This window comes from Scomber japonicus, chromosome 10 (assembly GCF_027409825.1).
Source record: "Scomber japonicus isolate fScoJap1 chromosome 10, fScoJap1.pri, whole genome shotgun sequence".
In the NCBI taxonomy this organism is placed as follows: Eukaryota; Metazoa; Chordata; class Actinopteri; order Scombriformes; family Scombridae; genus Scomber; species Scomber japonicus.
The window spans coordinates 6,238,472-6,251,887 of record NC_070587.1 but is presented as its reverse complement, the minus strand read 5'-3'; the positions used below and the strand labels follow the sequence as shown (position 1 = coordinate 6,251,887).

The 13,416-nt window shown below is 40.1% G+C and overlaps 1 protein-coding gene across 1 annotated transcript in view; it reads left to right on the top strand.

The window, feature by feature from the left end:
- Positions 1 to 5,478: 5,478 nt before the first annotated feature.
- The window catches only part of grik3 (glutamate ionotropic receptor kainate type subunit 3), a 95,694-nt gene continuing 87,756 nt past the window's right edge, over positions 5,479 to 13,416 (top strand). Inside the window, exon 1 of the mRNA XM_053327947.1 lies at positions 5,479 to 5,593. Coding sequence (XP_053183922.1) covers positions 5,479 to 5,593 — 115 coding nt within the window. The remainder of the gene's footprint in view (positions 5,594 to 13,416) is intronic.

The following is a 13,416-nucleotide window of genomic DNA, read 5'->3' as shown; positions in this document are numbered from 1 at the left end:
TCTCCACTGTTGGGCAGCGGTTGTGTAGCTCCCAGCCAATAATAATATACAGGATGTGAGGTCGGGACACGCAGCATAGTGACCGGGTTACACACAAAATGCTGCACCTTCCCACAGGGTTTTGGAAAGTGTGGGCATGTTTATTTGTGCTTTAATACACAACTCTGTGAAACAATCAGAAAATAACATTTACTGTACTGCTCACTCTCTTCACTTACTTCCTAGCTAACTGGACCATGGCTGCCTTCTCTCTCTTTTGTTCTGGTCCAACCGAAGAGGAGGGGCCAAATTCTGCATATTATACCTTTAAAGGTCCCCTTGAACATCAAGGACCAGCCACTTGCAAGCTTAACAACCTTGGATTTTATCAAAACAAGATAATTGCTCATTATTTGACAAGCTCATATTTTTGTAACCATGACATTCAGAAAAATACTTTTTTTTCATACTCCAAATATAGTGTAAGTTTTGATGTAAAGGTCATGAAACTGTGGCAATGATTTTTTATACATAGTATGTACAAACTGCTTCAAAATGTTAGGCTGGCATCGAGTAGTTATTGAAGATAGATGACATGGATGATAAGGATGATAACACTAATAATTCAATTGATGAATCAGGTTGGTCAGGAATCTATTATTACTCTCTGCCTTTCTCATCTATAACCAGTGGCTGAACCCCGCTAGCAGTCATTTCCCATCTCACAGACTGTCTGGATGACTGATCAGGGTTGTGATTGTCTCCCCTCTCCCCAACACACCACCGCCACATACGTCAGCAGCAGCACATACATCTTGAGCAGTCTCTAACTCCGAGCCAGAGTAGTCTAGAGCCCCAGTAAACGTTGCAATCAGCGCCAGAATTGGGCCAATTCCTCATAACCTTGTCTGCACATGGCACCTTGCCTTGAATCATAAGAGCGTGAAGCTGTAGCAAGTGTTCAATCTGTCAGCAAAGCAGCTATATTGCCCCAGTACAGTTGAACAGGGTAAATCAACGTTTAATTATCTGTGTCTGCCTACAAAAGCTGCATGGGTATTGTACACCTGATGTAATGGAGTTACCTGTCATGACATAATATGTACAAACAGCAGTTAAAAACTATATGGCATTGTGGGACTTGGCTGACAGCGGACAGGTATTGTGAACCGAGCTTCTATGAATACACATTTATTCGCAAACTAAAGAAATATGGAACATACATCTCAAGTGTTCTTTATTCCAGCGACAATAAAAACACAAATATGGGCTATTTATTCCCAAAAAACATCAAGCCTCTATGCTGTGAAACCTATTTTTGCATTTGTTACCATCTTTTCAAGATCAATACAACTCCCTTGCAGTTTGAAAGGTTGACACTGTGGCCTTTTGATGAAACAATCATCTTTTCTTTTAACAAAGCTAAAGCTTCACCATAAAAAAAGTGAATCCCATCAAAAAGACCTGAAAAGAGACATCTAATTTATAACCACATTAGACTTAGAGATGAGTTCCTATTGACCCATTGTTGAGGGGAGATGTTCGATCTACAGCATTATGTTCAGTCTGGTGGCAAAATTCTTTATATTTCTCTTGAAGAGAATAGCAAAATCAATGGTGAAAATGTTTCACGATTCAGTTTTGAGACTCAATCGAAGTGCAGCAATTTTACCAAATAATTATGAACAATCTAACATTGTGGATTGCACATCTTCTCTAGCCAATCATAGGTGTATAAGCGAGCACTTAAAGGCGCTGTGTGGAAATTGATTGTCCTCTTTTTCCTCTCTCACAATCTTCAAAAAAATAAACAAAATGTGTTGATCAATCCAGTCAACTAAGTACACCCCTTGTCAATGTCTCCAGCTTTTGCAATGGAGACTTGGTGTTTCTGGAGCCATTAGTTATGACCAAGTTGCCAGACAAGGCATTGATCGCTGGCCTGTTGTAAATGCAACAGCAAATCATTTCACAGAGCAAAAACTTTGAGCTGACTATGCTGCCCTATATGAAAGTATGACCTGCTTAAGAAGTGTCAACTTAAATTACTGTTTTAATTCACTAAAGATTGAGACTGGAATGAGTTATTTGAGTTGTGGTTTGATGTTGTTATATTAGAACACAGTGTCCTTCGGTGTCACTTTAAACTTCTCTGTGTATTTTCCTTTACAGTGGCTTTAGTGTGGCCTTGCACAGCTACATTATGTATTACAGACACAAGAAAATGTTACTACCCTTACAAAAACACTGCCGTTTTTATCTCAATGGGATGTCAATTCACACATCCAGCAGGAACCTGTTTACGGAAATGTTGCAGCCTGTTTCATTCAGGTTAACGTTACTGGGCACTTCAGCTGTTCTTCTGAACTGAATTTCAATAAATGTTGTCATGCTGCAGGTAAAAGAGGGAATATTGTACGTTTGTCACATTCAGCCTCAGGGGGAATGTTTCTTTTTTACATTAAATCTAAGTTTAAATATGTAACTTAAACAAGACACATCTTGTGTCCAGCAAACTGAAATAAAGGATATTCTCATAGACTGTGGGTGTTGCAATGATGAAGACTAAGCAGCTGTAATTTTAAGAGTTTTCTTAAATCAATTATATTAATAATAAATTAGCATTCATGTATGTTTATATGTCATCATTTAACATTTCTGGAGGGGACCTTTAAGGATTTTTTTTATTGCATATAGTGTGGACAACATAACACATGGATGACATGGATGTAGGAGACAGCAACGTTGCTCTGGTCTGTTCTCATAATCCTCCTGGCTGTACTCCCTTTGTGTCAGCACTGCCAAAGTGCATTTCCACAATCTCTTATAATGGCATGTTGTAACCAATGGCACTCCTTGCAATGACTGTATGTGACAGGGAGACATAACTGATGTGTTAAAAAATGTATGCCAACCGCTGCAAGAAATACAAACAAATCAAATCCAATTTAATCTAACAACTATTCATAATTTGGATAATTAACATTTGACTTTAAGCCCCCCTATTTGGAATTTATAAGTAGTATTATAACATACTACAAATATAAATGTTTATTTATGCATTTGTCAACAATTATAATGATCTAATCTATAAGTGGAAGCTGCTGAGAGATAATGAATCATAATATAGTAAAACACAGCTGTAATTATATAAAATATGTCTTTATAGAACAAGTTATAATTGCTGACAAATACTATATATTACATCATATGAAAGTGTCCACATATCTGCTTATAACTACATTATGTTGTGATACATTTGAACCCTTTTTTAAATGTTTGTACTTATACTACTTATAAATGCTATATATGTAACTTAAAGTAAAGAAGATACTACATTTTGTACTTCACATTTCCTCTGTGTGTCACAGCGAGGAGCTCTCCTGCTCCAGAGTCTGACTCCCTCCAGTTATCAGCCCAGGTGATTGAGAGCACAGACCGCCATCTCTCTATAGAGGGCACCCACAGACCCAGAATGTCTTGTTTGCTAGAGCTGTGTACATTTTGTATTTGAAAGAGCAGCAAGTCAATGAATCTCGATAATGCGAGAGCCGGGCCACATAACTCACGTTGATAGTCCTTACATTGTGCCAAGAGGCGATAAATCTGCTCTGGGAGACATGAATATGCAGTGGCAGTCAGTCTGGCTTGTTCTTGCTTGCATGCTCCCTGATGCACAGTTTATTCCCCTCTCCCATTCCAAACAGAAAAATAAAACCAATGAGCCGCAGCACTATCTCATCAACAGCGTTCTATTAAGCACAAAAAAAAGTAGCAGTGCATTTTTCTGAATATGCTTAATAATTGCAAATCATTATTGTAAAAATTTGCAATTTGTGCTGTTGACTTATTATAATGCAAAATATCAGTTGTTATTATTTGTATTAGTAATGTGAATATCTATCTCTCTATCTATCTATCTATCTATCTAGTCCACATACAAACTAAAGAGTCAGCATATTAAAAATGACTCAAAATCTAAAACATAGTTAATTAATTAATCAGGGGTTTTCTTTTTCCAAAAATGGTTAAATATTAATCCTAGGGGCTGCAGCTTTCATCTCTCCAAAGTTAATTTCAGTCTTTTGATGGTGCTACAATTTTCAAATATTAGTTTTAGGCAAAATGCATAATACACTTACTGAAATCTGCACCATAAACAGGTAATTCCATACATTCAGCCGGGCTTTACCTCCTCTCCAGTAGTGAAAAAGAAATACATGAGCAACACTCTCTTTGTTTCAATGTATGTGTAACCTGCAGCTTGTATTTGACGGCTCTTTGTAAGGCATGAAAACTGGACAGGCAGATAGGCACCGAGCAGTTATGAGGGTTTAATGTACTCATTGACACAGACAGAATGTCTCAAATAACAGCGATAAGAAACCTGCTTTGTCAATGGCTCAATCCTCAACTGGCACTATTTCCCCTCATGCAAATAACTCAACCCATTCACAGTACTGTACAGCCGGGGGTTTTCCTTTTCTTTTGCTTGAGGCAGAGAATAAAATGGCAATTTCCTTCTCAGTGGAGTAAATAAAAAAATCTGCATCTCCAACAACCCTGATAACACAAAAGCATAAAAATCCAAAATTTCATGATATAAAATGTGGAGAAATTCAAATAATGCACGTTTATCAGTAATATACAACAAGTAGAGAATCGGGTCATTCTTCGGATCCCTCTCACCTCCATAAAATACTTTGACAACTATGCGTAACGACGCGTGCCTCTAGTGGCTCCGTGGAAGGAGGGTCGTCAGACGCACGCAGATGCACGGCTTTCGGCACTACCTTTCCATCCAGCACAAAGTAGACGATTTATAAAATGCTCTCTGTGTAACAACGAGCCCTTTTCAATATATTTGGATGTTCTGCAATAACCACTCTCGTGCCACAGCCGTGCGCAACTGGAGAGGAGCGTCGCTGAGCGGGTTCTCCACCTTCACAAAGTACCTCTGTGTTATATGAACAGTTTTCATGACTGGAGTGAGGGACCGGAATCATCAAACTAACAATAAGCATTTTTGAGTGTGTGAAGTGCGTTCAGAGTCCTCCTCGCTCATGCTGTAACGCTTTTCTCCATCTTACGGGCGACAGAATCGTTCGAGGCGACCCAAAGTTCCGCAGGCGCAGTTTTCCTCTTCCACAGCGGTGCGGGGGTCCTGCTCGGCTGTTGCCGTGGTACTTGCCAGTAGACAGATAGCATCGGCGGTAGGAGGGGATACAGAGACTCCTGTAGGCTAATTGTAACAGCCTGCGTTCGCAGGTGTATCTGATCCGCCTGTGAGGGACTGGGGGCTTCATCCTGATCGAACCGCTCTCAGACTTGTGAGTAACAGAAGAAAAAAAAAAACATCGGAGAATGTTGCACCAAGTACAATGAGCGCACATTTGTCGCAGACACCAAAATCCTCATATGCTCCGTCGAATTCATTTTGATGAGCAATTCTGAGTCGTCTTTGGAATTTTAAAAAGTGGATCCCGCGACTTCACAACCATGCGAAATACTTGGCTGTCTCCCCGGAGTGCGATTTGGGAATACTGGACATCGCTGATTGCATGTCTCTTTTGGATTCAGTACTCTAACGGGATGCCTCATGTTATTCGAATAGGTAAGTTGTACACATTTACATTTACATTTGCATTGTAACCTTGAAAGTTGCTCCCTGTTCAGCTCATTTCGGTTCGGGTCCTATCCGTGCGTTCACAACAGCGCTTAGTTGTTGTTTTTTCTTTTCTTTTTTCGGGGGGAATGAGCAGTCTTTTTTTTACCGTTCGCCTCAGTCGTGCCATGTGTACATTTTCTTTTTTACTGAAATTAGCAAGCAACAGGAGAGCCGTGCATTATGGCATTATAGCAGTTTATAAAACTCAGAGGCCATGCAGTGAAATATTGTGGGTTAGTGTAACCTCTATGCACTCTGCTTTGTCTGTTCCATTTTCTGCAGCCAGCATGTTGAGTCACCAGCTAGATTCAGACTCATTGCCATGCCTTCTGGGAGTAAGTTTTTAAGGACAGTCTGTTAAAGACTTGAGTATTAAATCAAGAAATACAGCTCCATCAGAAAGTTTCACGCAATGTTATACAATTTACCCCAGGGAAATAAGTTTTACCTTATCAAACAAAACAAAGTAAGTACCTACACACACACACACACACACACACACACACACACACACACATGCACACACAGTCATGTTGCAATCACTTCAGAGGACATTACATTGGCATCAGTTCATTTCCTGGAGGCTTATCCCAACATTAACCATAACCGATACTTGCTTAAACCGAACCCTAACCTTTACATAACCCTAAACTACCTTAACTATAAACTAAGTCTTCACCCTAAATTTGATAGTTTACCTTAAGGGGACTTGCTTTTTGTCCCCATAAGGCAAACAAGTCCCCACAACATGATTGTGTAAACAGATTTACATTCCCACAACATGAGGAATACCTGGCAAAAGCATTGTGGTCAATGTTGTCTTTTGCAGTTAAATCGTGTCCTTCCTCATGATCTTCCACACATGCTGTGAGAAACAAAAGAAGTCAGGTTTGTGCTGGCGTTGTCACTTTCCAATCAGTCACAATGGAGGAACAATGTGAGAATTGTCATTCGGAGGCAGGCGATGCGATGAAACATTTTGCGCCGCCAAGAGACAGGAACAGAATGAAGATCAATACGGTTTTTGTCGCGAGACAAATCGTTTTTGACATTTGGCGGAGTCCCATGCAGGACAATTACTCAAAATGGCACTGGCCCACATTAACATACCACTACAACAGCCGGAGTGCAGGCAGGGAGTGAGAGCATCTTAATGGCATGGAGCTTCTTGTCTTCCAGGCATAAATGATGAGTGAAAGTGGATGAATGTTTCAAAATTGCATACCCCATATTCTACCACTTTAACAGAGGTAAATGGCCTTCCAAGGTAGTTTGTATGACATATCAGCAAATCGCCAACATCACACTGGATATATAATTTCTGTCAAGCCCAATAAGTGGTCATAGGAAAAAGCAAATTAGCTCAAATTCAAGCTAATTGACTTTAACAGAATTAAGTACGGCTACATTTTATAGCACTATTATCTTTGTTGAATATAAATTGTGAAAAAAAAGCTTTAACAGACACGCAGTATACACCTTAGAATAATGTTTACTGCTGAGCATCATATGCAGCTGTCGCAGGCCCAGCATGTCCTGATGATTGACTGCTGCTCTCTGAAGAGCCATGACTTCTATGACATTGCTGTGTATGGACTTTGGTGATGTCTTAAGAAACAGTATAAATCCTTAAAGCTCTCTTTCTACAGATCTGAACTGAAATCATTTGGTCAAAGGGACATTTTACTTCATTTATCCTTTTTTATGCTTTCTGTTTTTTTAACTGTGGCAGCAGCTCAAATGAAGACCTGAAAAAGATTTGACAGGCTTTGTTTTTAAAAAAAAATGTCAAAGTGCTGAGACAAATTTACCTTGAAGTGTACTACAGTCGCACTATTGCTTTTTATAGAATCTATCATTGCTTGCAGTGCAGGTGCAGTTTTTTTTGGGGGAGTGTGGGGGGGGGTGTGGGGTTGTGTTCCTGAGATTGTATCTTGACAAGCTGAGAAGAGAGACATGCAAGAGAAGGTTGAATAAAAAAAATAAAAATCTTCATATGATCTTTTGAAGCTACAACGATTCTGTTTATCCATCCAATTTTGTCCAAAAGAATAACAAGATATATTCAATAATACTTCTGGTATTGGCATTCACATTTTTATTTTGCCTGCTCCAATAATGGAGGGTTGAATATGTGTATAAATATGCAATAAGTGTGTGTATGATTAGAGATATACTGTAGTATTTTCTTTGAGAGGATGTTTCTATTCACAGTCTGTTGATTTGGATTTTTTTTTTTTTTTGTCTTTTTGAGTGGGTGTGTAGTGGACCTTTTTTACCCCCCGTTTTTGTGATTTGGTACTTGGTGTGCAAGTATGTGTGTGTGCTCTGTGTCACAGCCACCCTGCTAAAACCAACAGAGGGCTCTCTCATAGTCAATGCACGGTGGCCAATGTCGCTCCTCACCACTGGTTACTAACACAAACAAACCATTGAAAATCATCTAGGTGGGTGGTGGTATTTGAGCATGGTGCTCTCTGTCTGCGCTGTGTCTGTGTCTTGGTTAGGTGGCCTGTGCAGATCTCCAAGTACACCATCTGGGTAATGGTGGGCATCCAAGGTAGAGTTGTTGCCATTGATTTTATTGCTTTTACAGTGCATTGCTCTAAGTTGAGGCCAGATGGTCGCCCCGTCTCATTCTGCAGCTTCTATTTGTCGGAGAGAGAAAAAGACTACCCCTCCTGTATTTGTCCTCTGACATGCTGTGCCTCTCTTTAGTCTCCCTCCGTCGGGCCTTTTGTAAAAAAAAAAAAACTTGCAATCTTTCATCTCATCTAGGAACATTTTCAGGAGATATTGAATGTTATAATCAAAGACAAAAGTGCTCAAGGATGTGGATGTGATTTCTCTCACAAGATATCATGTGTCTTGTGTTGATTGATGCCGCTCTGGAGATCATTTGTATGTTTGCCAGCTTTGAAATAAGAAGCATATTAAAACAATGATTTCATTGAATATGATTTTTTTTTTGCTTTGTCCTGTTACCTCTGAGGGCATTGTACCAGCACAGTTAAGTAATTTCCGTACATACATTGCTTTCATATCCATCAGATAGGGACTGCCCATTTTGGGAATTTGATATGTGTATTATATATAGCGTACAGTTATATAAAACATTTATTGTTAAATCATTCAGTAATGACAGATTATTATAAATTGTGTCTCATCTGTGGATTGATGAAACTAATTCATCATTTGTTGTGTCTTTTCTTTCTCAGCAAGGTTATTCACTGCCTGACAGGGATTTATTGAATAATCAATTACTTTATCTACCTAATACTTAAAGCACTTAATCAGTGCCAGTTAATCAATCTCCCTCATGATTTCATGTTGATTTCATTTCCTAAGCTTCCCACTCTGGCCTTACAACACCTGGTCAAATGCATTTTGCATTTAGCTTCTCTAAAATGCTTTGGGCAGCCACGACTCCAGACTTAATTATTGCATGTGAAACAGCCTTCATGTTTAAATGTAAGCCGACAAAGCTGCATGCAGTGTGACCACTCACAAGCTTCAGTGGGATAAATACGGTTTGTGGTCACCACTTTGGTTGAAGTCTCCAAACACAGAGCCACTTCAGAGGCTTGTCTTTATTCCCGCACCAGCGGGCGAGAGAGACTGAGAAGTTTTCATGTGATTAACTCTTCTAGCGAGCCATAGAGAGTGCACTCTCCACTCGCATGCTCCCTGAGATCCTCCTCGTCGGGGTTTGTGCAAATGTCTCATCTGAAATGACACAGACATATTTCAAGAGACCGCGAAAAGCTGTAATGGTACTTTGCAATTCTACTTTTAACAAAGTCAAACCAGAAGGGCTGCATGTATGAGAATTACTCGCAGGAGGATGACATGGCTGGCAAAGGGAGGGAAGAGCAGGGCAAGAAAAAAAAAAAGATAAAAGTGTTTGCTGTCGAAAGAGAACAATGAGGAGATGTTGCATCAAAAGTTGTATCAAATTAAGATGGTGGCCATCAATTGCTGAGTGGAAATGAATATTTCATTTTCATCTAAATTTAATCTCTCCCTAGACAGAGAGAGTGGAAACAGGGAGAAGCCTGCTGGTGGAGGCTTGGGGCCAGGGAGTTGTCGTATTGAATATGAAGAAAGGCTGGTAGAGGTCACCGAAGAATTGGATACAGGGAGAAGCGTCTTTGATGTGTAATTCCATTATCTGTTAGCGAAAGCAGAGATTGAGAGGGGGAAGAACACAATGGTTGTTTTACCTGCGCTAACACACTCCCCTTCATCCACTTGTATAAACATGGACCGTTAAACGAACTGCAAAGAAATAGCAGAGGCCTATTTTCTGGCTCTCCCACTCTCGGGCATTTGTACCTTGGTGTTCACACACACACACACACACACACACACACACACACACACACACACACACACAAACAGACAGACACACACACACACACACACACACGTACTATATAAACCCATATTCCATCCACACATTTTCCAAAACATATGTCTGGTCTCACTGGGCCTCTTGTACACAATCCAAATCCATTCTCTCTGTCAGCGTACTCGCGGCTCGTCATTAGCTTCAGTCTCGCTGATGAGAAACGGCAGATGTTCGTTTTGTTGAGCAGAGGGCCCCGTCTCTGAATGTGCTGTCTTCTGTACACGCCTGTGATCCTCTTTAGACGCATCAGAAAGGAACATTCCACTTCCACAAACAAATATGTGCTCCAGGCTTGCATAGTCTGTCTTTTCTGAAGTGCAGAGCTGTTTTTTTAAGTCGCGACAATAAACCAGTCAACATGCATTAAATGAGCTGAGTCTAAGTCAGAGTATATTAAATAAGCAGTGGGTGTATGTTCCAGACAAGGTGTAATAAATGCCCTGAAATATGCTCATAATGTGTCTGATCACTAACGCTAACAAGACTTAACTGCATCAAGGAAGTGCAGGTACTTAGCTCCTTGTTCAGTCACACATAATAATGATCATTCAATAATCCAAGCCACTAGGGGCTAATAGAGCGGATCTACCAACCAGTAAGATAATCCTGTGACACAGCAGGCCTCTATCTAGCCCCAGTTAGCTTAGCCTAGCCACAGCTCACACACCAGATGGTGTTTTCATATCATACTACAAAGTGGGTGCTCTGCAGTGAAAGGTCTGCTGTAATCATATGCTTCTGATGCCTATTGAAATAAATAAAGTGGTGAGTTCTTTATGGACAGAAAGTTCATCATCAATTTTCAATCAAAAGTGAGAAAAACACTCTGCTGGTGTTTGAACTTTAGATGGTATTTTGCAGACAATATTTCAGTGGTTTTCATTTATAACTATTTCAGGGGCAAAGTAGGGTCAGTTCAACCAAATTACCACATCAAAAAAAAAAAAAAAAGGTTTTGAGATACCAACCTCTGGTGTTTATGCCTCACCCAATACAATGGAAATGAGTGGTGCTGACAGTTTTAACATTTTAACAACAACATCTACTTGCAGAATCAGTGCTCCGAATACTGTAAAATCCACATGGCACACTGTCTACTAATTTCATAGAGACTATTTATTTGATAGAAAGTGTTTCTGATGAAAGTGACCAGGATGTTGTTTCTGGGGAAAAACACTGCATGTCATTTTTCAATGCTGTGAGCAAAAATAACAGGATTCCAATCACTTCCATTGTATTTGATGGAGGCAGAAATCCCATACACAGTTTATAATTGCTTTATTTGAGTGGTGCTCTTCAAAACACAAAATCAACAAAGTGTTTCACAAGATCAAAACAATAAGAAAATTACAATTTATAATGCAATAAGGACATAAAACCAGTACATAAATAAAACACAGAGCCACATTAAGCAAGTATATTTCAAGATTCTGCTCAAAATTAATTGTGTTTTAAGATTCTCAAGCTGACCAGGATACTTATATGGAATTGTGGGGATGGTTTCTTATCATGCAACAATCTAAGTGAGCTGGAAAGATCTGCAAGATCTGAGCAGGACAGATCTTTTGATCAGATTGCTGCAGTAGAGGCAAAAGACGAATCAATCTTAAGATCAAACCAAAAAGAGAAGATATTTCAAAACCTTTTATTTTTTCTTTTCATTTGGATGAACCAACCTTTTAAATATCTTCAAACAGCTCAACTTAGAAACGTCCATCAGAAATAGCAGGCTGATTGATTTGGTTCACAATCTACCTGCAGGCCTCTGAGGGACTAAATGTCATTATAACAGGACGTGTGATTTTTTTTTTGGATTTGACAGTGTTTTGAAATTCATGGCATGTCAATGTTGGCTATTTCCCTGTGAATGTTTCTGTACCAAGGCAATGAATCAAATTTCATGCTCTAGCCATTTGTCTTTATTATGTGCCCTTGTCCTTTCCATTTGACTCTCCCATCTCAGCCTCCTCGGGGCTCTGCTGAAAAAGTCAAATAACATCAAAACAGTTTGAGTAGAAAGCTTGATCACAGGACATTCCGCTCTCAGGGTCACGCTAGCAATATAACATAGTTAATTAGAATGATCTTGTTGGAGGTAATTTGGTGATTATTTTTTACATTTCAGCATAGGGAGCAATTTGTCTTCACTTTTCCAGACAAACTGTATATGTTGGCAAACCACACACACACACACACACCATAGACGCACAAAGTACTGCAGCAAAAGAAATGGAGGGAGGGAGAAAGAGCGAGGGTGGTTACATAGATGAAGCTTGGAGACTCTTATTTAGCTTGTTAATTAGCTTGAACCTTTTGATCCCAATTTTAAAACCCACCACGTTGCAATGCTGGCGCCTTTTGTGTGTTGCCCCAAGCCAGATAAAACTAAGCTTTATGCCTGCGCTTTTCAAAGACCATAGCAGTATTAGCTCTGCTTTCCCTCCCTGTGTTAGCATTGCTCTTATCTATTCCCAGACGCTCTGTGTAAAGTTGGTCACCTCTGACACCTCAGTTACATACAGTTGCGCACACGCATTACAATAACAAGACCTTTTCTTCTTGCTGCTTTAAAGCAATCAGGATTTGACAGTGGAGGTATCAGCTGCAATGCAGGTTTAAATCCTATTTAACTTGGGCTAAGGACAATGAATGGAGGGTGACACTGTTTCATTCTGCCCTTTTAATCAAGCTCTCATTGTTACAGGTGCACCGCAAATGTCAGGTCTTGGTTGTGTGATTCCCTCAAATTGCTGTTCTATGACTGTAGGAAGATGTGAGTGAGTGTGTGTTTGTGCATGAGCGTGTGTTTAGGAGGGACTGAAGGAAAGAGAGGGAGTCTGAGTATGTGCATGACAAGGGGATGTATAAGGGGAGCTGGCATGGAATCCCTGGAGCGTAGGGGTAGAGCAGGAGTTTACTAATCAACTGTGAGAGAGTAGGCTAGAGAAGACTCACCCTCTATTTTCCCCCAAGAGAGAAAGAGAGGGAACAGATAAGACAAACCTCTTCAGGCCAAAACCACTACAAATGAATGGCTATCGTCAAAAATTATTTAGTGGGGGAACATAGATCCTTTCCTCCACAGTCTGCCTCACGCATCTTTTTTTGTTTTTTTCCCTCCCTCTCCTTTTCATCGCAGCAGTAACAAATGGGAGGACTACTGCAGGAAGTGCATAAGACTTGTGGGGGCTTACCTCTCTAGCCCCTGCACTCATCACTCCACTGATGGATAGCCAGGAGGTTAGAAGCCAATGTCAATTTAGTTAACACAGCCAATACCCAGAAGATTCCACTCAGCACTCGCGCCGTGCACACACAAGACAATCTGGGATGGTCTCTCCTGTCTCAGTGAATGTTT